Source organism: Macrotis lagotis, chromosome 1 (assembly GCF_037893015.1).
Source record: "Macrotis lagotis isolate mMagLag1 chromosome 1, bilby.v1.9.chrom.fasta, whole genome shotgun sequence".
In the NCBI taxonomy this organism is placed as follows: Eukaryota; Metazoa; Chordata; class Mammalia; order Peramelemorphia; family Peramelidae; genus Macrotis; species Macrotis lagotis.
Window position 1 is genome coordinate 788,434,363 of NC_133658.1, and position 24,235 is coordinate 788,458,597.

General features: G+C 37.3%; 1 protein-coding gene across 1 annotated transcript; it reads left to right on the top strand.

Moving 5' to 3' along the window:
• The first annotated feature begins 2,868 nt into the window (after positions 1–2,868).
• On the top strand, positions 2,869–12,892 carry PTS (6-pyruvoyltetrahydropterin synthase). The gene is made up of 6 exons (XM_074216687.1): positions 2,869–3,044; positions 5,162–5,241; positions 6,715–6,737; positions 7,206–7,262; positions 9,579–9,649; positions 11,568–12,892. Exons 1-6 carry the CDS (start codon positions 2,959–2,961, stop codon positions 11,707–11,709), a joined length of 459 nt encoding a protein of 152 aa, XP_074072788.1. The 5' UTR covers positions 2,869–2,958; the 3' UTR covers positions 11,710–12,892.
• Positions 12,893–24,235: the final 11,343 nt, after the last annotated feature.

The following is a 24,235-nucleotide window of genomic DNA, read 5'->3' on the forward strand; positions in this document are numbered from 1 at the left end:
TCACTAATCAATGGTACATCTTTCCTTCATTTGTCAATAGCATCTAGTTTAATCATTTTTTGACATTAGAAGTAAGGACTTTATAGGTTTGGAAGAGTTTACTTTCAGTAAAGTTAATAATGGAACTGAAGTCAATTCCAGATGTCACTATGAGAGTTTTTCTAAAAGCTAGGATTACCCTATGCAAGGCTAATTTGCTAATATTTAAGTATAATTGAGGATTGTTCAAAAGGAGCCTCATTTCCAATCCTCTGTTAAATATGATAAATTCAAAGAGAGTACCATATTTCTATATGTCCTACAAGAAAATTTCCTTAATAATAGGTTGTTTATAATGTTATATGTGAAACTTTACCTATTTAATTTTAGGACAAAAATGAACTTTTAAGGACTGATGAGGAGAATTGTGTGATCAGAGAGCATATGGGGCACCATTTCTTAAGCTCCTAAGGCTTCTCTGGCCTTCAGTTTTTGGAATGAAAGTGTAGAATCCCAGTTCAAACTGGCCATGTCTTTTTCCCTATGACTAGGTGCTCATACTTCATTATACTGTGAATTTCTTGAGAACTGTCTTTTGCCTTTCCTTCTATTTCTAACACTTACCACAGTGTCTGTTGTTATTGTCCTTGGTTCTCAAAGAAGACCATGACATCAGGCATTTGATGCCATGACATGCAAGTGACAGTAGATTCTTAATAAATGCTAATTGACTTACTAGTCACCACCCTCGACTACACCCTTGCAAAATGACACTGACCTCAATTGCTCAGCTCCCTAGTCTCTAGAATCTTGCTCCACCTGCCATTTTTATCACCTTGCTCCCTTGAATCATGCTGCTGTTGTAATCACCACCAGGTGTTCCCACCATTCTTATAGTTAACTACTCCTGCTTTTATAAAATCTGATAATGCCAAAATAAATGGTGCCTGTCCACTGCCACAGTGCTCTCAAATTAAAAAACTCCCTGTATGCAGGTGCAACCCTACATCTCATCTCTGCAGCTCTCACTACTGCAACTCTCATAGCCTCACCCAACTTGGCTCTAGATAGCTTTAACCTTTCCAAAGATGAGGGAAAAAATATTTGACTGGGACTCCATTTTCTAGAAATCTCCATAAATTTGGCTCTAACCACTTTTCCTTACTCACAGAAAGAATTACATAAGTTAACAGTGAATACCAGTGTTTCAAGCTTGGGTTCTGAAATCCCTGGGAGGTAGATGGAATTCCAGGTTTCTATGTATCCCAAAGGAATTTCTATTTTGTATAAATGTGTTGACTATCATCCTGGGTGGCCACACTCAAATACACCTTTGGAAGAATATTAGCTTATTTGTTGATGGTGATAATGACTTGCGGTGATTACATTTTAGCTCGGTATAGTCTCACCGGAAAGCTATCTTGTGAATTATTCTATCCAAAATGTCAGGCCCTTTTTTGGAGGGGAAAATAAATTGTTACCCTAGGCTCCTCACAGTATGGACAACTTGGAGAGAACAGAAGTTGGTTTCTTTTTTTTTTTGCTAGGCAGATGGGGTTAAGGGGCTTGCCTGAGGCCACACAGCTAGGTAGAGAACAGAAGTTTTTCAGGAGCTCCCAAGGACCTAGAGTATGACCTTGCACTGGGAGGGAAGGTCCAAACTCAGAAACCACTTTGCATCCTAACTCTACCCCAGATTGTATCTGGCGCTGACTGGGACCTGATCCCGAGAGGTGTGTGATTAATTGCACAATAGAAAGAAAGATAGATTACATTCCATTCTTGTTGTCATAGTCTTAACACCTGCCTCCAACATAACTAAACATATAAGCTCCAACACTTCTCCATTCTCCCTCCCTCTCTCTACTTCACGAGTCCCTCCCCACTCTACCCCCTCGGATAGGCCTTGGCTCCTCGGGGTAATTGTACCTACCTGCTACCCAGGCATCTTCTCACCTGTAGCAGTTGAATGAGGAAAATCCCACCCATCCCAGCGGATGAAACCCCTATTTCTTGAATAACCTGGTGGCTGTGGTGGATGCCCCTCAGGGGTCGCTGACCTGAGAACATGAGCCCCCTTTCCTCTCCTTTCCAACTGAGTGAATTTTACTATGTGGGAGGAGGTGGCCCGTGATAGTTTATAACTTTCTTTATATTAAATAATCTCTCTCCGGTTCCACTCTTCTTTCAGACTTGCTCGTTACTAATGATAGTCCTATCTTTTCAGTCACTCCAGTGACTTCTGTCATCCTTGAGTCTTCACAGTCCTCCTAGATCTTCAAATGAACGGCCCAATGTTCTCTTTCCTCACAACCCCCATGTCGCTAATGACGCAGTCACCAGCGAGCTCAGGGTCTCACCTCTCCTTTGCCCGGATCCTGCCTCAGATCTCTCCTCTCTTGGCACCTCCTCCACACAGCTGCCAAGCGCTTTTGATCATTTTTCTCAAAGTTGTTTTTATTTTTCCTAAGTTTCAGATCGGACCTTGTCACTTCCCTACGCAATAGATTCTCATTGGCTCCCTACTTGGGCCAAATATTATTTCATCTTTTAATTTTCATTTTTGGTTTGTGTTATGCTGTAACACCATGGGAACGGTGCTTATAACTGCTCAATAAGGAAACATGCGAGTATATAAGGTCCGTGCTTTTTGAAAAAAGTTATAATTGCTTTTACTTTGGAGAGCCTCGGTCTGGTTATGGACCCAAGAGAGGGATGATCTTAAGCTTCCTCTTGAGTGCAGAAAACACAATTTGGAGCGCCGGACGGAATGCCTCCGTCCCCGGAGGGTTGGAATGTTATTCCAGGGTTAAGCGGCCGGGGCGACCTTGACCTTCCGGGCCTCCGGAGGGAGCTCCCCCGCCGCCGGCAGGGGCGCCTCTCCCGCGGCCGCTCCTCGCGGGCGGGGCCTTCCGGAAAGGCGGACGTCTCCTTCCGGAGGTCACCCGAGAGGCCCGCGGCGCGCCGGCCGGCCACACGATGAGCGCCTCAGGCTGGCGCCGCGCGCCGCACTACGCGCGGTTCTCGCGGAGCGTCACCTTTAGCGCGAGCCACCGGCTCCACAGGTGACGGGGGGAGGGGTGCTGGGAGGCAAGGGGCGGGGCCGGGCGGGGCGGGGCCGGGCGGGGCGGGGCCAGGACTGCGCCTACCGGGCAGGGGGCGGGGCTGCCGGCCACGCCCTCTCCCTCCAGGGGCTCCAATAGGTCGCTCGGGGAGATCCTCCCCCTCCCCCCTCCCCCTCCCCCCCTCCCCTCCCCCCTCCCCCTCCTCCCCCTCCCCCTCCCCCTCCTCCTGGAGTAAGGGGAAAGAGGCAGGTCACTTCACAAGGGGGCTGGGCAGAACTCTTGGTGTAAGGCCCAGAGATAGACAGAGTTTGGATTCATCAACAAAAGAAGGAAAGATGGATATATAAGGTATAGGTGTAGCTGTGGAATACTATAGGTTAAATTGGGGAAGAAATGGGAACAGAGAAAAGAGGTGAAGCTAGAGAGAGAAGTGATGCTACTATTAGCGAATGTATTGGAGACGCTGAATCCCTTCTTTTTGAGGTGGGGGACACAGAATGATGAGAACTTTAGACACCCAATCAGGAAACATTTATGAAGTGCCTACTGTGCAGGCACTGGGGATACAAAAAAGGTCATTCATCTCAGCCTTTCCTTATTGATTTTTTCTACCTTTTTTTTTAAAAGCTGGAACAATTATTTTGTCTCATGTAGTTTTTAGTTATGATTTCTTGAAATATAGCTCTGAAAAACAGACTTTGAAAAATCCATTGTGTTTAAAATTGACAATGTCTTTAAACCCAAATCACTTGGCTTTCTTTGATTGCATAGTAATAGGCCTCAGTCCAAGCCTTACTTGCTCATAGTTTGAGTTTAGATGGCTCACAGTGCACATAAATAGCATTTGTTTCTTTTTTTTGGCTAGAAACTCTGGATGCCATCTTTTGTCTTGATTTTTACCTAGCCTTTAATCACTGAAGGGCATTGCCTCAAACCAACTTAGACCTGGGAAAGACCTTAGTTTAAAAAAGGACTATGTCTCCTACTTCATCCTTTGCCAGTCATCTTGGCTTAAGGTCTTGCCACTGGACTGCATGACTCCAGAGGAGAGAGTGAGGCTGTTGACTTGCACAGCCCCCCGCCTCACTTAAATCCACTTCATTTGTAAGTTAAGATGTCACCCTCCTGATGTCATTGGTGCTCTTGGAGAACAAGAAACAAAAAACAGTGTGTAAATAATTTGAAAGGCTTTAATTGATCGACTTCAGAATCAAATATCAAATCTGCTGTTTGGCTTTTAAAGATCTCCAAAATCTGTTGTTTTTCTACTTTTCTTGACCCAGTAGTACTTGCTCACTGCTTTGCTATTTCTCACACTAGAAAATCTATACCCAGAGATCAGACATTTTCATTGGGTCAGCTTTTCTCTCCCCAGAATTCCCTTACCCTTCATACCCTCATCCTGACTTCCTTTCCTGGCCTTATTCAAAACTGACCTCCTTTAGCTAAAATCTTACCTTCTACAAGAAGCCTATAATTCCCTTTAATTCTAGTGCCTCTCTTCTATTGATTATCTCTGCTATATCTCATCTATAGCTTGTTTGTAGCTTTGTTTGCTTGTCTGGCTCATAGGCTATGAGCTTTCTGAGAGCGGGAATTATTTCACCTTTCTTTGTATCCCTGTGGCCTTAGCACAGTGGTCCCCAAATAGTCCATGCTTAATAAATATGTGTTGACTTTTGCCTAACTAGTTGAGGGAGGAAAGTATTACATATAGGCACAACTGGATATAGGAAAAAGAGAAACTTTTAAGGATATGTGGCTAGGTTGTATGATAGTCTCTTAAAGAGAATACTGGAAATTTGTGACTTTGGAATATTTCACAGTAGATAGAAATGGGCACTGGTGATTTCCTTTTAAAAGGGTCTGTGTGACCTTAATGTTGTTGAATTTAAAAACTGTGAATTACTAGTCTCAATGGTATAGTGTTCTGATCTGGGATGATAGTAACACAAGTAAGTCTTGTAATTAAAAAAGAAAAAGTAATAAATCTGACAGGGGAGTTCATGTTGGGGTACATGAGCAAATACCAACTGATTTTCAAAGGTTAATGATTTTTAAGCATATAGGGGTTTGCATTTATTATTTGTATACTGTTTATTTTTTTTCTTTGGCAGCAAATCTCTCAGTGATGAAATGAATCTGAAGCTGTTTGGGAAATGTAATAATCCCAATGGCCATGGGCATAACTATAAAGGTAAGAAAGGGAATATAAGAATTTTAGCTCTTTCACAGGAATGAGAGGATAGATTTTACAGAGAAATCAATGGTTTGGGAGTTAGGAAATTTGTGTTCTGTCTAGATCCAATTCTCCTAGTTATCTTGTACAAGTTACTCTCTCAGCTTCTATTTCTATACTTGTAAAATAGCAGAGTTAGACTACAATGATCCTTAAGGTCTCTTCCAGGTCTAACATTATATAAATTTGAGTGTCAAGTGTATGTCATCATTGTGGACTTAATAAGGGAAAAACATTGTAAGCTTTAATTCCCATGATTTTAGACAAAAAGGAGAAGTTAAATTAATTTCAAATGTAAAATATCACTCCCTTAGTTGAATAAATTTTAGTAGTTTTGATGTATTCATAGGAGAAAGAGAAGAGAAATACTCTCAATTATCCGCTCTAATGGAGTGAAGCAGTGTTACAGCTAGTCCAAAATAATCAGTGGTTTAAAATCATTTTTATTTGGCTTAGGAATTCATAATAAGATTTTTTTGTGGCAGTACATATTCATCTAACTAGATCCCACAAAGGTTAACATTAAAATGAATTTATATTCCCTTAAGTATATACTCATTGAGAGAAGGAGGTGGTTAAGGAGCATGCTACCTAGTAGGGAAACTACTAGTTTAAATATTTACTTGTGATAAACCACAAAGAGTAATATATGTCTGGATAATTGAGAGTTACCTCTTAGAAGAGTGAGCCAGGCATGGTATAGTAGGTAAAGTGCAGGCTTTTGAGTATAGAAAACCTGTTTTCGAACCCCACCTCTAGAGTACTTGTAGGTCTCTGTGACCATGGGCATCTCACTTAATGTTTAAGTTCCAGTCAGCTTCCTAGGTCTTATTTATGAAGTCAGGTAGAAGGCATTTTCTATTCTGATAGAATCAAATCTTTTGAGTTTCGTACTTGAGAGTTTATTCTATTAAGATATAACAGATGCTTCCAAGTGCTGATCTATAAACAAGTTGCCTACCTTCAGATAAACATCCATTTGTGAAGCAGTTTTCTCCTAAATTACCCCTTACTTTATAAAAGCACCTGTTTTTTCTCAAATTATTGCTGCCAGCTTATATGTGTATTTATGTGAATGAGGTAGGAAGATTCATATTTCTCTTTTGTCTCTACTAAGAATTTAAGTCATCAAGTATGCTTAATTTGCTGTGTGACCTTACTCAGAGAGGTGTTACTCACAATTGGACACCAGTTCTGGTAGTTTTCCTGCCAAACTGCAACACACTTTGCTGGCCTGGGCCTTACCATCTCAGTTTAGCTGTGATTTGGTGATAAAGGAACTGGCTTCAAAATTGGGTAGTTGTTTTGTTTGAAAATATTAGAAGGTTCCCTGTCTACTACAACTTATGTTGCCAATCTATGCCCATATGTAAGTTTGTTGAAAGTCATGCCTATTTTTGGTGTTTTGTTTTCCACCCCACCCCCCCATAGTTGTGGTGACAGTACATGGAGAGGTATGTGCAGAAAATATTTCTTTTGTTTCTATGGTTTGTGCTGCTCTTTTTAAGGCCTTTTCCTTCATATGTGGTGGATTCTTGTCATTGTGCACCCTATGCTTAAAATTTATTTCTTTTAGTGTTGTTTATTTATTAGTATTTTTGTATCTGGTGAATTGCTGCTTTTTTTCCTACTTTCTACTTTCAAAGAACTCTTCTTCAAACTGGTTTCTGAGGACTTGACTTTAATATTGAAGCACAAGTAGTCACTGTAGTAGAGTGGGTCTCAGAGTTAGAGGATTGTCTTGGTATTGATTCTGTGGGAAAGAGGTTGTGGAAATATTTTGGCCTGTTCTCTCTGCTTCATGCTGACTTTCTTCATTTCCTAAGGGTTAATTATAATGAGTTGTCCAAATCTAATTTTTAATTTTATTATTTTAATTTTAAACTTTAATTTAATTTAAATTTTTAACTTTAATCCCTTAGATTGATCCTGTTACTGGAATGGTTATGAATCTGACAGATCTGAAAGACTATATGGAGGTAATAATATTATTCAGTACTGCAGAACTCAGTGGTGTATATTTAAAATTCAGGTTCTTAAATACAAATTTTCAAAGGCTTCCTCTTACAAACTAAGCTAGAGTTGTTTTTGCTGTGGGCCCTAAGAAACTCCTTTTTTACCAAGGGTTTTAATGTTGCCTATTTTACTGCTGTTTGTATGTTCATGGAATGGAAACTTATCAGAAATATTGTATGGTGCTCAAGAGAGCTATTTATGTCATTTATTTGAGCTACATCTTACTTTTCTGCTTTATCTGTTTAAATTCTCATCCTTAAAGAATCTCACTTACATTTTTGAAAGCTGCTATTCCATTCCTGCCCACATAGATCTTCCCATTCTCTGAGCTCCTTTATTCTACAATTGTTACCACCAAATTTAGCACTGAATTACCTCATATTTTTCCCTGGGTAGGGGCTGCCAATATTTCTGTATTCTCCTCAACTCCTAGTATGTCATTAAGTATATTAGACATAGGTTACTCAGCATTTTTTCTGAAACTTCAATTCTAAAAGAAAATAACATTACACTGTATATGTCTCTATATGTTACCCTTTTTTCCCCCATGACATAAAAAACAGCTATTTATTTTGCACTGTGGAGAATGCATTAAAGTATACCTAAGAGCCCTAAGAGACACAAATCAGCATGCCAATGTTTTTTACTAAAAAGGTTGAATTGCTTTGGATTCAGAGAAAGAAGAGATTCTTATGGAGTACAGTATTTAAGAGAAGACTTCATGGAAGAGCTGGACATTGTCCTGAGCCTGAAAGTCATAGATCCTATGAGCTGCAGGGACCCTCTAAGACTACCTTTTACTGAAACAAAAAACCTCCTCCACAACATTCCTGAAAAGTGCCAGATATCTGCTGGCTCTCCTAGCTTAGTATAACCTGCAGATTTGATAATCATGCCACTTAAGCTTCTATTGAAGTCATTGATAAAAATATGTAATAGTACAATACCAAATATTGCTCCCTGGGCTATATTGACCTTGAACCATTAATGACTGCCTTTTGTATCCATTCAATAAGCTCCAAATCCATCTAACTGCCATTAACTAGCAAATATTGCTCTTTCCTGTCTACAAGCATAGTGTGAGAAATTATGTTAAATTCTTTGCTAAAATTTAGGCTAACTTATGTGTATCTTTCCCTCGATCTGTCAGGATAGTAACTCTTTTAGAAAATGAATTGAGGTTAGTCTAGTGTGGCCTTTTTTAAAAATGAATTTCTATTTATCTTTTTCCCATATAGGACAATCTTTTCCAATTATTGAAACCATAATTCATAGCAATAGATGACTTTTGTAGAGTGCTTTAAAGTTTACAAGTACTTTGCAAACATTGCCTCATTTAATTTCATCAAAATATGGTAAACTCAGTATAACAAATATTATCACCCCCTTATAGCAGATGAAAAAGGCTTACTGGTGTAGTGGACTTGCCCACAATCACTCAACTTGTAAGTGTCAGAGGCAGATTTGAGTCTAAGCTCTAAAACCAATGTTCTTTTTTTACTGACTACATCATGATGCCTCTTAAGATTTTAAAAATGATTGCTTCCTTGATATCAAGGTTTTTTAGGGTAGCTGAATGTGACTGCTAATGTCAGAAAAAAGGACAATTAATAGCTTGTGATGATGATAAAGGAAGAAAAATGATATGAATGTGTTTGAACACTTGGAAATAATCTACTTTGCATTTATAAAATATTTTTTCCTTCTAGAAGATATAGATAATTAAATTACTTGATTTTTAACAAAATTTGAATTAACTTTGCAATTAAGCAGTGCATAAATAACTCTGAGAAAACCTCAGTATTCTTGTTGCATGTCCTTTTGCTAACCTCGGATTCCTTGTTGTGGCACTGATAGATGAGAGTTTTGATTAGTTGTGTTGTTTGAAATAAATCCTCTTGGAGATCATGCAAAAATCATCATCTATGTTCTCAATTGTCTTGGGTCATATTATAGGGAAATTCTAATGTATTCATTTTCACTCTGATATGAAGACTGGCATACGTTCATTATTGGATAGTAATTGTGGGTTTATCACTGTGGTTTTGCTAGCTGGTCTTTACATATGAAGGACAACTCTTTGGTTGGAGAAAGAGGTCCTATTTTCCACTGATAACATTAAGCTGCCTGGAAGTTTGGTTGGATAGAGTCATAGCACATAAGAGCCCAAACTCTAAGGAACAGGGCCAAGGTCTAAGAAGACAAGCAGTGCCCATCCAAATCTGAATTACAAATAGAGCCAAGATTATTTTTTTTTTTCTATTCTATTTTGGCTCCAGGAGGCAATTATGAAACCCCTTGATCATAAGAACCTGGACCAGGATGTACCTTACTTCGCAGATGTCGTGAGGTAGGTACTGGCTCCCACTCTTGTGTCATAACAGATAATAAAATGAGGATGAATTTTCATATTGGTTCAAATAGAATGCAGTCTCCGTTCCCCCCCCCCCACCTTCTCCCTAAGGTGGCTTGTATAAGACCTCAGTGTAACTTAAAAAAGTTATGTTAGAATCATGGGCATAGCCCAAAATTTGCTTCTGTAGCAGCAAGAGCAGAAACAGTAGCCATAGCATTCTCTGGGGGGGACTTTCTTCACTAAAGTGGGAAGAACTAGGGTCAACCAAGCTGCTGTTACTACAAGAGTTAAGGGAGGACAATCTTTAGAAAAGGACGTAATATTCAAGCATCCATTTAATGACCTTTGCTATATCTTTCAGACTTGGGGAAAAAACCCACCAGGAGTGAGTTACGGTAGGAAGGGATTTCAGATTATAGTTCTCCTCTTCCCAGAAGTTATGTTTTGGTTTCTGTGTTAGATAAATAAACCCCACTGCTCATGGCTTTGTAAGTGGTAAAAATTCTCTCCAAGTTATGGAACATGGTCTTCTCTAGTTCTAAAATTACCAGTTGGGGGAGTGTGTGTGTGGGGGGATTGGGGCTTCTGTTAATTGGTCCAGGTGTGGTAGAAAAGTGGCCCCTTTAACTGAGAGTCCCTAGAGAGGATAGATCTGAGTTGAAAATGAGGGCAAGAAAGGGAGGATGAAAAAAAGAACTGTACATGTTGGAAGCTCTGAAACTTCTTGTCAGACTTCTGTTAGTGATGTTGAATGAAGGGGGTAAATGGAGAGTGGGAGGATTCTGGGAGAGGGGAGGGAAGAGCAGTTACATTTGTCTCAATACTGTTATGTTCAGAGACCATCAGTGGTAAATGAGACCTCTAATGGAATTTTTTCCCCAAGGCATATTCCTTAGTTCTTGTCCCCTTCATTTGATATGGCAACATATCATTAAGAATTCATTAAAAATATGGCCTGCAGAAAAGTGGGTAATAAGGATCTCTATAAAAACAATATCAGATAAAAATTAGTTCTTTTTTTTTTGGTTTTTGCAAGGCAATGGGGTTAAGTGGCTTGCCCAAGGTCACACAACTAGGCAATTATTAAGTGACTGAGGTCAGATTTGAACTCAGGTACTCCTGACTCCAGGGCCGGTGCTTTATCCATCACGTCACCTAGCTCCCCCCCAAACTTAGTTCTAAAAAATTTCTGGGTTTGGACAAATTGGCTTCATTTCATAGATATGTTTTATTTTCCTTTCTCATTTTTTATTTTACTATTGTTTGAATGCCACACCAATATACATACAAATGTACATACTATTGTACAAAAAAAAACATAAAAGGAATTTGAGAAGCTGAAAGATTGCCATCTGTTTGCTAGTATAGACCAAGGTTCCAATCTATAGTATAGTGGTTGGTAGCTGTTGCATAATGCTTGAAGCTTTGTCAAATATTTGTGGAAGTTAAAAAATTCTTTAAGGTAATATGCTGTCTTTGATATGATAGATATAGCAGAGTTGTTTACTTTGAAAACAATTTCTCCTAAATAGGTCATTTTTGTAGGATAATTACACATTTGTTTCTCATTTGATTTCCATGTTCAGATAAATAAACCTCACTGCCCATGGCTTTGTAGGTGGTAAAAAAAACCTTTCCAAATTGGGGAGTCTGTTCTTTTCTAGCTCTAAAATGACACCAAAAGATTTGATTTTAGAGAAGTATCCCCTGTTTGGGGTAGCTATTGAATAAGTAATTTTCCTTATCTGGTTGTTAGTATAAATGCTAAAGTTTACCTGAGAATGTAACATTTAAAACCACAAGAAGTATTTATTTCTTTGATTATTTTATTTCTTTGATATTATTGATAAGTTTGAGACTATTACTAATCATTTTCATGTTGAACTTGTAAAACTTTTATCTCTATCCACAGCACAACAGAAAATGTAGCTGTATATATCTGGGAAAATCTTCAGAAAGTTCTTCCTTTGGGAGTCCTTTATAAAGTCAAAGTGCATGAAACTGACAAAAATGTCGTGGTCTACAAGGGAGAGAGATCAGCCCTTGGGAATTAGTATCACTATTTAGCATCGTAATCTTTTTGGAAAGGAACTTATCTATTGAAGTATTAATAAGCTGCCATGTAGATACTACAGTTGTGTCCTTGCATATCTGTATGTAAAAATATTCAAATGAGCTGACTTTTTCATTTAAATCTAGAGGATTGTACTTTTCAATTTAAAAAAAAATTGTTGCTTAGGTGCTTTGGTGGATCACGAAAAAAATCTCTTCATATTATTTTGTCCTGGTTATCTAATTTTCCTAATTAGGAAAGTCTCTAGGCATGAATAAGAAAAGAATGAATTAAAAAGCATTCCATATACATCAATTCCTATGAGGATAAAAATAAATGAAGACAACCACTCCTTTCAGTGAGCTTGCACACAAATCACAAAGGTGGCCAGTGAAGACTTTGGTTTGGAAAGTTAGAGGTAGCTGAATGGAGTGGTAGGAGAAGGTAGATTGACATACCCTTTCCAGGAACAATGGTGGAATTGATTTCATTACGGTTCCAGGATAGGAAGGGTGGGGTAAGAACTGGGGTGTGTAGTGTGGAGGAGTCTGAGAGTTGTAAAGTGAAGCAAAAATAGAGACAGAGCTTAGATTTAGTGGGTTACTAAGGCAACCACACAATTCCTGAGGGTCCAAAGGTAGGGATTCTGGACATGAACATGTTAAGTTTGCCAGAGTATAACTGAAGGTAAAGAATGTCTTATAGGCTATTAGAAATATTAAAATATGTAGAGAACTTTACAGCATCAAGCTTGGGTGACAATATAGTTGATTTTAAAGACCACAAATAATAATTTATCATTTTGTACCTTGTTAAAATAATATAACAGAAAAGGGAGTTCCTATTCTGTTATGACTACCTTTTCATAAAAATCACTTTTTCTTTGGTCCCAAACATTTTTCCACTATGTTAATTCGTATTAAATTAAATGAATGAAAATCAGCAGGACTATGCTCTGTTTCTTTCTTGGCTTCTCATTTGCATTGCTGGGACTGGGGAGGGGAAGGAGCTTCTTTTTTCCATAAACCCTCAAAAATTTGTATCCAGTGGAAAAATCAAACAATCCAAGAGATGTAAGGTCAGAATGTGTCTTAAAGTTTTGTTAACTTTAATGCAATCATCTTTGTTATTGTACTGTGTATGGAAATGTTTGTTTTGTTTTGTGAATTGAAAATAAAATTTTTAAAAAATTTAAAAAATTTAAGAGCTTGAGATTTGGGATCAGAAATTCTAGTTTCAAGGTCCACATCTGTTACTTTATTAGCCATGGGACCATGAGTAAATTATTAGTCTTTTTCCATTTCAATTTTCTGTCTTTAAAAGAGAGGTGATAATTATTTTGTGACATCCCATAGGGATGCTGTGAAAAATCAGATAGATTCTGTAAATCATGTGGAGAGGCAGTGTGGTATAGTGAAAAGTGAGCTGACATTGGGTCCAAGAAGACCTGAGTTCAGAACTCACCTCAGACCTTTATGACTGCCACCTTAGGTAAGCCACACATGCTCTGTGTTCTAGGACACTAGAACTCAAGTTGCAGAGAAGGTGGTGCTCTGGATTGATGGGAACTTGCATAGCTGGCAGTTCCTCCTATGAATGAAAGAACTGGTCTCTTATTTATACAGGGCTTTGAAAATGGGAAACATGATTATAAATATCAGTTATTCTTTAAATTTTGAAATGTGTGATGGTGATGAATTGCATACTTTAAATTTGAGGATAAATCTGTATGTATTACATACAGTTTTTGGCTGAGTCATTTATTTGATAAATGATGCCATAACCAATGGTGGCTGAAAAGAGCTGTATGCCAAGTTCTGATAGAAGACTAATGCATAGATTATAAAGAATTACTTTTAGGAAGAATTAGCATTAGTGAAACTCTAGTTGCTCAGAATTGCTTCAAGAGAACAATATCTCTTATTTTTGCTTCTTAGTGTTCTTAAAGGAAACCGTGTGTATGTGTGTGTGTGTGTGTGTGTGTGTGTGTGTGTGAGAGAGAGAGAGAGAAAGAGAGAGAGAGAGAGAGAGAGACAGACAAACAGACAGACAGACAGACAGACATATGGATGAGTGACAGAAACAGGGGGAGGAAGATAGATACAGAGAGGTGAAGAAGGGAGCCAGAGAGAGATAATTGAAGAGAGAGCAAGTGAGACATACAGTTGAGGAGCAGAACAGAAAGGCTAGAAGGACTTAATGCAAAGGTTATAACCTTTGTATCATATAGCACTGAAATTTTAGGAATTCTGGTGTGAAATGCAACTGATATGATACTTTTGAAACTGTTACAACTGGTTGTAACATTTCTTCAGTTTAAGAGTTTCTCCCATCTTGTTTCTCCTTAAAACCAAACCAAACCAATGTTTTGATAGGGACCTGGATTAAGAAAGATCATTCCATCCTATACTAATTTTATTTGACTTGTGGGATTGGGATAGGAGAGAGATGTGTGGTCTACTTGAGAGTACTGGCCAAAGAATCAGAAGAACTGGGTTTTAATTTGAACCTTGCCCAAATATATTTCTGGACTTCAATTACTTTATCTGTAAAATATCGGGGGGGGGGGGGGGCTAGATTAGATCTCAGGTCATTTTTGGCTCTAAAATTGTATGATTCCATGATTTTCCATCCATAAGTCTCTCATAGAAAGGTTTTCTTTTTGTTTTTTGAGGGAGAGATTATTTAAGTCTAATGAAAATACATGGAAACAGCAGTTTTAGATTATTCAGCAATTTAGTTCAGCTTGAATAAATATAGAAGGGCTTGATTATTTGTGTCAGTTGGAGCTGGCAGTTTTGAAACAAATCTCATGGAAAAAGTGATTTTTGTGAATATTTTATCAGTCTGATTTGATCAGTGAACTGTCCATACAATTAATATGAGGCAGTATGGTGTAGTATAAAGAACCCTGACTTTAGTACAATAAATCTTGAATTTACATCCTTGCTTTGCTACTTATTATCTGAAATATATTATGTATCTATATCTATCATCTATCTATCTATCTATCTATCTATCTATCTATCTATCTATCTATCTATCTATCTATCTATCTATCTATATCTCCTTGAATAAGTTATGTACTTATTCTGAAACTGAGTTTCCTCATCCATAAGAGGAGCATATTGAAGTAGATGATTTCTAAGATTCCTTTCAGCTTTAAATCTCATGCTTTTATGGAAGGATTATCTTTAGAGGCTATCAGGTGCAAGCATATTAGAAATAATGAACTTAACTCTATCAGAAGGGTCACTGGGTGGTGAAAAGGTTAGAGTGCTACACCTGGAATCAGGAAGACCTGAGTTCAGATATGGTGACAAAAACTAGCTTTGTGAAAACTGTCTAAGTCACTTAACCCTCTTTGCCTCAGTTTCCTTATCTGAAAAGTGAACTGGATAAGAAAATGGTAAACTGCTGCAGTATCTTTGCCAAGACAACTCCAAATGGGATCATGAAGATTTGGAATAACTGAAATGACTCAACAACAACAAAAATAGAAAAAATGGGTTATCCTATGAGAATGGATGAGCTATACAGAAAATGCTTCATCTTGGAAGAATGGGAGAGAATCAAAGGTTTGGATTGTCACCAATCAGTTAACAAAATCTGAAAAAATGAAATTTATTTTTTCTTACTCCATTTTTCAAGTGATTAGAAACTGTTTTTCTTTAAGTGGCTGAAAACAGCATAAAAATCTTACGTTGGGGGTTTGTAGACTGGTAGCATGGCAGCTTTGCATATATTTGCAAATTTTATATGACTTTGAGTCCCCAAAGGATCCAACCACATTTAATTGTGCTGGGGGATAAAAATATCAGAGTAATAATGACTGGCTAGCTCCTATGGAAAATATATGCAAATCATTAAATTCCAATTTTAATAATTAAAGCTTTGCCTCACTCTTAGGTAATGAGGGGAGAAGGTGACTATAACCATATCTTTATAACTCATATACCTTGGGGGTACAGCATAGTTCATTTGGTCATTTGGGTTCCTATTGACTTTTCAATGTGGTGGCTTACCATATGCCAAATAAAAAGATGACTGAAGTAATCCGCTCATATTCCACAATGTCATGAGCATTTTAATAATTTTAAAGGTGGAACAGAGACAAGTTGTTCATCTCTTTTCTGTGCTTTCTAGAATATTTCTCTCCTTTGCATGTAGTAAAGTCGTTAGTTTCACATAATTTAATTTTATAGAAAGATCCTGTTGCAAAGCACTTTTGGAAGATTTCCCAGATAAACACCATTAAAGTCTCTATAGATATGCACAGTGATCTGATGCCATCATAGGTAGATATACAAAGAGTATACTTTTCCAGTAAAGGTTAACCTTTGGAAGTATTGAAGAACTAGATGAGGTGATTTTGGAGGTTTGCAGTTTCTTATTAGAGAATTAAGCTCTATGAAAAGAACAGAGACACCGCCTTGCCTTGATTTGCCTCTGCTTTGACTACTAGCAAAAGTAGTGGAATATATACTGAAGTTTCTAACTGGAAGGAGGAGAGCTTAGATTTTGTCTGCAAGAGTTAGAGACTGCCAGATGTGTGCTATGACTGAAACCTGGATAGAGTATACACATTCTCAATCTAGGACATCTAGGTGCAAAGTAGAAAGAATGTCAGGTCTAGACTCATATTGACTCATCTTCTGAGTTCAAATCTAATTCTTAGACATTTAATTAGCTGTGTGATCCTGGGCAAGTCATTTAACTTCCTGCCTCAGTTTCTTTATCTGTATTCTTTATTCCTTTTCTAGAAAAGGAAATGGTAAAGCACTCCAGTGTCTGTGCCAAGAAAACCTCAAATGGGATCATCAAGAGTTAGATATGATTGAAAATTATTTAAAATGAGAAAATTCTCAATCTTTCAACCTAGTAACTGTATCAAAGGAGAAAATGAAGTTGCTTTGTCATGACATCTTAAGGAATCCCTTCTGATCCTAGTGATCACCACTTTCTTTTTTTTTAAAGTTCTTATAAACTACTTTTGAAAATCCAGACATTTCTTTGTTCTCAAGACCTTCATTCCACAAAGAACACCAATAGTGAGCATTGGTCATGCAATAATAATAGAAATTTACAAAAAGATCAGCACATATTTTTCAATAGAATATTGTACAACCTCTTGAGGTAAATATCATAAATATTATGTCTATTTTATGGATGAGGAAGCTAAGATATAGAAAATTGAAATAACTTACCCATGGTCACATAGCTGGTAAGTGTCAGTGGTGGAATTTCAACCCAGCCTTCTGACTTCAAATCTAGCCCTACACTTACTACATAATGTCTCACATCTTGCTAGATTTACCCTCACCCCATTATTCCTCTCACATGGCCAATATTTTTATCCCTGTATCACAGTATCACAGGGTTCTGAGGATAAAATGGGAATATATACATATATATATACATATATATATGTATATATATATATATATATGTAATTCCCAGCCATCATTCAGACTGAGTCCCAGAAGGTAGCTAATTATTTTTCCTCTGAAGGTTTAAGGACTAACCCTGAGGAATCAAGCAGAAGTAGGGAGGTTTATTTTTGTTACTGAGCCCCCATCCATTATGCTCTCCACTAATTATCAATTAGTCAATCTGAGTTAATTAGCTTTTTGGAAGTTATTTACTAAGGTGGTAGAGAAAACCAAACTGTTTTCTCCCTAAAATCTGGGGCATATTCTCCACTTGTACATTCAAGGTCATGGGGGGAAATGGGCTAAAGCTGAGACAGAACATGAGACAAATAGGTAACTGGCTACTGATTTCTGGAAGTCCTTTTCTCTCTTTATGGAGTCATCATGAAGTTCCTTTTTGGTAGTTCTCTTAAGGAAACCTGAGGGACAGTACCTTTAGAGAGTTCTGAAGTTGTCTTTCTTCTGACTTGTCCTTGGTTCCTGAAGAAGTTGTTGCTATTATCCTGTGCTTTTCTGGGGACACTGCTACCAACACTGATATGAAGTCCTACTTTGATGGAGATCTTTCAAGGTGGGTGGAAGACAGACTCACATTTTTCTTCCTCCCCCCGCAAGGAAGTCTCTTTCTGGGGTTTGGCCTGATACTTGAATATAATATTCTAGAACAGCTTACAGGGGTAGCTAGATGGTGCAGTTGATAGAGCACCACCAGCCCTGGAGTCAAGAGGACCTGAGTTCCAATCAAGCCTCAGATACCTACTACCTGTGTGGTCCTGGACAAGTCACTTAACCCTGCTTATCTAAAAAAAAGTAAAATGGCTTATTCTTTTATTTAAGCCTCTCAGGTCACCATGCTTCATTCTCTTCTCTCAAACACAAAATAGTTTCTGTGTGGGCTCACCCGGTTTCATTCAATCTGTATCTAGTTTATACTTTTGATTGATTGAGTCAGTAGAGGTATCCAGGAAATGCTCACACTAAATTGTGTCTTTGATGATTATATAATTCAATTAAAGACATGTTCTCACTTGAGAAAGGTATGCAGAACATCTTGTTAATTACATTAATTGGGGATGAGGTGTGTAAGATTTGCCTCTTATAAGAGGAAACTCCTCTTACCAATGCAAATGCCTTCTCTAAGACAATTTATTGTCTTAGATAATTGACTAGAGCATTGAGTGATTAATTGAGTTGCCCAGAGTCACATACATAGCCAGTATCTGTCAAGAGGTGTGGCTTGAACTTGTGCCTTCCTGGCTTTGAGGTCAATTCTCTATTCACTATGCTGTGTGTGTGTGTGTGTGTGTGTGTGTGTGTGCACTCATACACCTACCCCCCCACATACACATATGTATTTATCATTTATTATTTGCTACTATTCCCCTGGGATATAAATCATTTGGTACCAGGAAAAATTAACTCAAAAGTAACTAACCATTGTTTCTTATTTTTATCTCCTCTTTCTTGTTCATTTTTTTCTCACTTGATATGCTTAACACCCATGGGTAGATTTCTTCTACTTTTTCCAGTCTGAAATACATTCTTATATAGAAGGTAGATATAGTAAAGAACTAATTAAATTCTATTTTCTCTCTTGTCTGTTGAATTATAGTATCTGTCCTAAGCACTGGGATTATCCCATTTTTTTGTTTCTTTTGTGGAATACAATATAAAAAGACACATTTCTTATGGATCCTTGTCACCTTTTCATAATTGCCTTTGTTTATGTGACTCTATTTCTATTATTACATTTTTTTTGTTTAAAAATCTGAGTTTATGGAGCAATCCTTCTGAAATCACATTAGTCCCTTTAAATGACTCCTCCATTTCTTTCTTATTCCATTAATCAACAAGCATCTTTTCTGTGCATACTTCTGTGCTCAGTATTGAGGATACAAAATTAGAATTCATTAATATATAGTAAGAAATGCTTTCTTGATCTATGAGCATAACTTTGTGGTGTCTTTGTGTTAGGGTGTCTCATCTCTGAAAGTTTTAGTCTCATTCTTCCATTTATTTACATAGTGCTGGTCTAGAATCTCACTTGAACTTGAGCAATAGTCTGTAAAATGTTTTCTTGCATTTTTCACTTTCACTTTTGTTCAGAAGTCTACTGGCAGGGAGCAAGCTGACAGAGAACTGACAGTGTTAGGGTTGCCTGCAGTCTCATTACTGAAGGAATCATTGATTGAGATCAATGGGCTACCTAACCTAGTTTGAACCTAGCTCTGTAAATCTGATGAGATTCAAAGTGAAAAACTACTCAAACACTGATCAGTTGTTCTTTGATGTGGGAACAATTCTTTCAAAAGAATCAACTCTTTACTTTTTTAAGTCTGCTGAAGCTTTTAAGAATATTGTTTTTAGGGGTGGCTAGGTGGCGCAGTGGATAAAGCACCAGCCTTGGACTCAGTAGTACCTGGGTTCAAATCCCGTTTCACACACTTAATAATTACCTAGCTGTGTGGCCTTGGACAAGCCACTTAACCCCATTTGCCTTGAAAAAAAAAACCAAACCTAAATAAAAAAAAGAATATTGTTTTTATATGAATAAAGTAAATATATAAGATTACAAGGAAACCAATAATTTTGAAATATTAGAAAATATAAAAATGTTTTATGATTATATTATTTATATATTTTTGGACATGTTCAAGATGCCAGGTTAAGAATTCTTTCTTTACTGGATCCCCCCCCCCCCAATATTGGTGAATAATTCTTTTGTCTCATAGAATTACATGGAGGAAAGTTAAATACTTTAACTAGGATGGGTCAGAGAAAGGACTTAAGCCATGTCTCTCTTGACTAGAAGACTGGATCTCTATCTATTAGATGTTGCTTCTCCAAATTATCTAGCAAAATGAAACTGGCAAACTCTTAAATTATTCAGAAAAACACCGAATTTCTTTCCACCTACACTAACAGGAATGGGCATATTGATGGATAGAGAGAAAGAAAGAAAGAAAAATCGATAGACAGACAGACAGACAGACAGACAGATAGATAGATAGATAGATAGATAGATAGATAGATAATTCCTTTATTCATCACTTAATACATGCCAGGACCCTATGTTAGGGACTGGGAGCATAAATAGAAGCAAGCTGTAGTCTCTACCCTCAAGGATCTAAGAAAGGAAAAAAGACAATAGATAAAAGGTAGTTGGGGAAGAAGGCTAATGACTGGAGAAATCCAAGAAATTCAGTGGAATCCTAGAATGGTACAAGATTAGGTGAACTATCAAAGCTGAGGGTAGCTCTATAGTGGTGGATTTCATTCTTAGGTGGAGAGAATGGAGCTAATGCTCTGGAGAAGTCTGGAGAAGCCCTGGAATGATTATTTGTAACATACTCTAACTGAAAAGGACTATTGGTCTAAGAGTCAGGAAACCTGGGTTCTAATCCTAGTTTTGTGAATTTGTGCAAATCACTTAAGCATTCTGAGCCCCAGTTTCCTTATCTATAAAATGAGAAAGCTTTAGTTATTAATCATTTTTTGTCATGTCCAACACATCATGATCCCATTTTCTTGGTTTGCTATTTCCTTCTCCATTTATTTTATAGAAACTGAAGCAAATAGAGTTAAGTGACTTGCTCAGGGGCACATAGCTTGTAAATATACAAGGCCAAATTTGAACTCAGGTTTTCCTGACTTTAGGACTTCATGGTGCCACCTAGTTGCCCCCAAAAATGAGACAACCCTTAGATAATTTCTGCTGAAGTTCTTAACATTTTCATGTCATGAACCCCTTCTGAAAATGTTTTTAAGTGCATAAAAATACATAGGATTACAATGGAAAGCAATATTATTGAAATAATTTTAAAAACCAAGTTTACAGAGCCTAGTTTAGATACCTCAGTCTAAACTCTAAGATCTCTTCTAGTTTGGAGAGCCTGTTTTCCATTTTCATAATTAAATGAGTTTGCATTCTGTATAGACTGCGGGGGGGCTAATCTAATTAAGAATGAGAAGCTAGGACTCTGCTCCCTTATCTCCTGTATAGACAAATGCCCCATTATAAAAGCACCAGGTGGTTGCTTCTTATTTGCTGAACCTGCCTAACAAATCACCTGTTTTCAGGTTATCTTACTGACCAGATGCCCATCTGCAACCATAAGCACTGCTCTGTGTTTGAAATTTACTTCCTCCTTCCATCTACTGATTTCCATTAGAGGGTCCAGACCAGATAGGGTTTCAGTAGGAGTTACAAAGAATATGTGTTGTTTTTTTTAAACCATTCCCATTTGTTTGGTTCCCCTGAACAGTATACCTTGTGGACAGAATAACAGGGCTGATCAGCACTAACTCTGAACTAACACAAGTTATTCAGCAAACATGGATTTGGACAGATTTATTCCCAAAATATTTCTCACTAGTGGTTGAGATGTGGGAGGAATGATGGAAGAACTCCTTTTCCTGAAGGAGATATTAGTACCAAGAAACTGAATACAGAAGATGGGGGTGTGGAAAGGAGGGAGGGGGAGAGAGACAGAGACAGAGAGAGACACAGACACAGAGAATAAGAGAGAAAGAGAGAGACAGAGACTGACACAGAGACAGACTCAGAGAGACAGAGAGAAAGGGACAGAGATGGAAAGAGATGAAGTAGAAGAAAGAAAGAAATGAGGAAAGAAAAAGAAAGAAGGAAGAAAAAGATGGAAAGAAGGAAGGAGTTTTTTGTTCTATTTTCTTTCTTGGCACTACTTTCTGAAGAAAAGAAGTCCTCCACTCATCTCATATATAAGAAAGGAAGGACTTAGGTGATTGAAATTCGAAGAAAAAAAGTTTGTTGAAAGGGAAAAAAGGGTACTTCCAACATGGTACATAATTTCACATTATTGATGGTTTTGGAAAGAAAGAGGTTGGACCTGATGGATTTTCAGGTCTTAATCTATCATCCCATGAAAACAAAATTGAGAGGCAGAAGAACCAAGTCTATGCTGGTCCTGTCACTTTTCAGTTGTCATTAATCTTTCTGTACCTCTGGGTAAAATGAGGACTAACAGTCTCTGAGTAACCTCCTTAAAAGTTATTGGAGGGGGCTGCTAGGTGGCACAGTGGATAGAACACCAGCCCTAGAGTCAGAAGAACCTGATTTCAAATCCAGTCTTAAGACACTTAACAATTACCTAGCTGTGTGACTTTCGCTGAGTCACTTAACTTTATTGCCTTGCAAAAACCAAAAAAGAGAAGTTATTGTAAGGTTCAAACTTGCTATTCTATATAAAATTGCTTTGTAAATTATCAAAAGTAACCAAGTAGGGAGAGAGCTGACCTTGGAGCTAGGAAGGTCAAAGTTCAAACCCAGTCTCTGACAGTTTTGTGGGACCTCTGAATATTCCAGAAAGTTGTGATAATTGTTATCTTGATTTGTTTGATGTTATAATTACAAGTGATAAGACTCCAATATGGAGTCATTTAGGCAAAATGATCCCTAATAACCATAAACACAGAAGCAATGGCAGACAGCCTGTCCTTTTCCACTGTCCCAATTGCTTCTGATCCTATGTCAAGCATATCAACAAGTGGCTTCTGACTGGATGAGAGTCCCAGATAACTGCAGTCTCTATGTGTTGACAGATAACCAGTTCTGGTATTAGATTTAGACTTCCACTCGATTTATGGTCCTGAGTAGGAAACTCCATCACCTGAGTGTGGTTTTGAGAAGTTACTTGGGAAATTTCCTCATCACTAATCCCCCCCCTTTGTATCTGTCATCCATAGATTGTTCTCAATCAAGTTTATCTTTAAGGTATAAAATTTCACCACTCAGAAATCCAGTCTCGGATACTTATTATCTGTGTGATCCTGGGCAAGTCACTTAACTTCTGACTGCCTCAGTTTCCTCTTCTTAAAAATGAAGATAGTAGTATCACCTAATCTCCCAGGATTGTTAAGGAGTGAATGAGATTAATAATTGATAAATCCTTAGCACAGAAGTGTAAGCACTTTAAAAATGTTAGCTATTTTTATTATGAGTGCCTGTGGCCTTGTGTGACTGCCATCTAGCATGTGAATGTGCTTTTGTTTTCTCCTAGAGGCTGCACCTGTGCTAACTTCCCAAGTTCTAGCTTTCTGTAAATTCTCAAAACCAAGTCTTTGCTTTAACCCAAGTTGTGAGGCCAAATAGAGCAGCAACTCTTTAGGACTATTAAGTTTCAGAGAGATGCTGCCCTACATTGGTAGAGGAAATTTCCTTATCAGAGAGGTTTTTAAAAATTTTATTTTATTTTTAATTTAAGGAATAAAACAAGCATTTCCATAACATAGTATAATAAAAGAAGATGCTTGAACATGAAATTGGAAATCTATTATGTATAACTTGCTATTCCTTTTAAATATATAATAAAATTACTATGTAAATTTTTTCTTTCCTTTCTCCCTCATCCCAAGCTCTAGATACCATTAAACACAAATATATTCACACATATATAGATTCAAATATACATTTATATATAAATATATATATATACATAAAATTATTCTTTACATGCTTCTATTTGTCAGTTCTTTCTCTGGATGCAGATAGCATATATATATTATATATAATATATATATATATACATCCTTTATTGTTAATCTGGGTTTTTTTTAATACTAGTCAAAATGCCATATTCTCACAAAGTCATTCTTAAAACTATTGCTGTTCCTGGATACAACATTCTGTTCATTTTGCTATTCATTATTTCAAGCAAGTCTTTCCAAGGTTTTCTAAAATCATCAAAATCATTGATTCTTATAGCACAGTAATATCATAACATCATCATAACACAATACTTCAGCTATTCCCCAAGTTATGGTCATCTCTAGAGGTCTTCATTTAAATGACATCAGATTCCAGTCTCTCTCTCTCTCTCTCTCTCTCTCTCTCTCTCTCTCTCTCTCTTTCTCTCTCTCTCTCTCTCTCTATATATATATATATATATTATAAATGTTTTATATATATATATAAATATAAATGTTATATTCCTATCTCTCCTACTACTTAAGAGGGAAAAGAGATCCAAGAAAGCCTATTCCAAGGTCCTTGGTTGTATTGAACTTTTCTGTATGATGCATATTGTTTTGAAATAGCTAAGCAATAAATTAGAGTTT

Bases quoted from the DNA above. Each gene is read 5' to 3' on its own strand.
- PTS (XM_074216687.1), top strand. From the start codon at position 2,959: ATGAGCGCCTCAGGCTGGCGCCGCGCGCCGCACTACGCGCGGTTCTCG. The intron at 5,242-6,714 runs GTAAGAAAGGGA...ACCCCCCCATAG, and splicing joins CCATGGGCATAACTATAAAG to TTGTGGTGACAGTACATGGA. The intron at 9,650-11,567 runs GTAGGTACTGGC...CTCTATCCACAG, and splicing joins TACTTCGCAGATGTCGTGAG to CACAACAGAAAATGTAGCTG.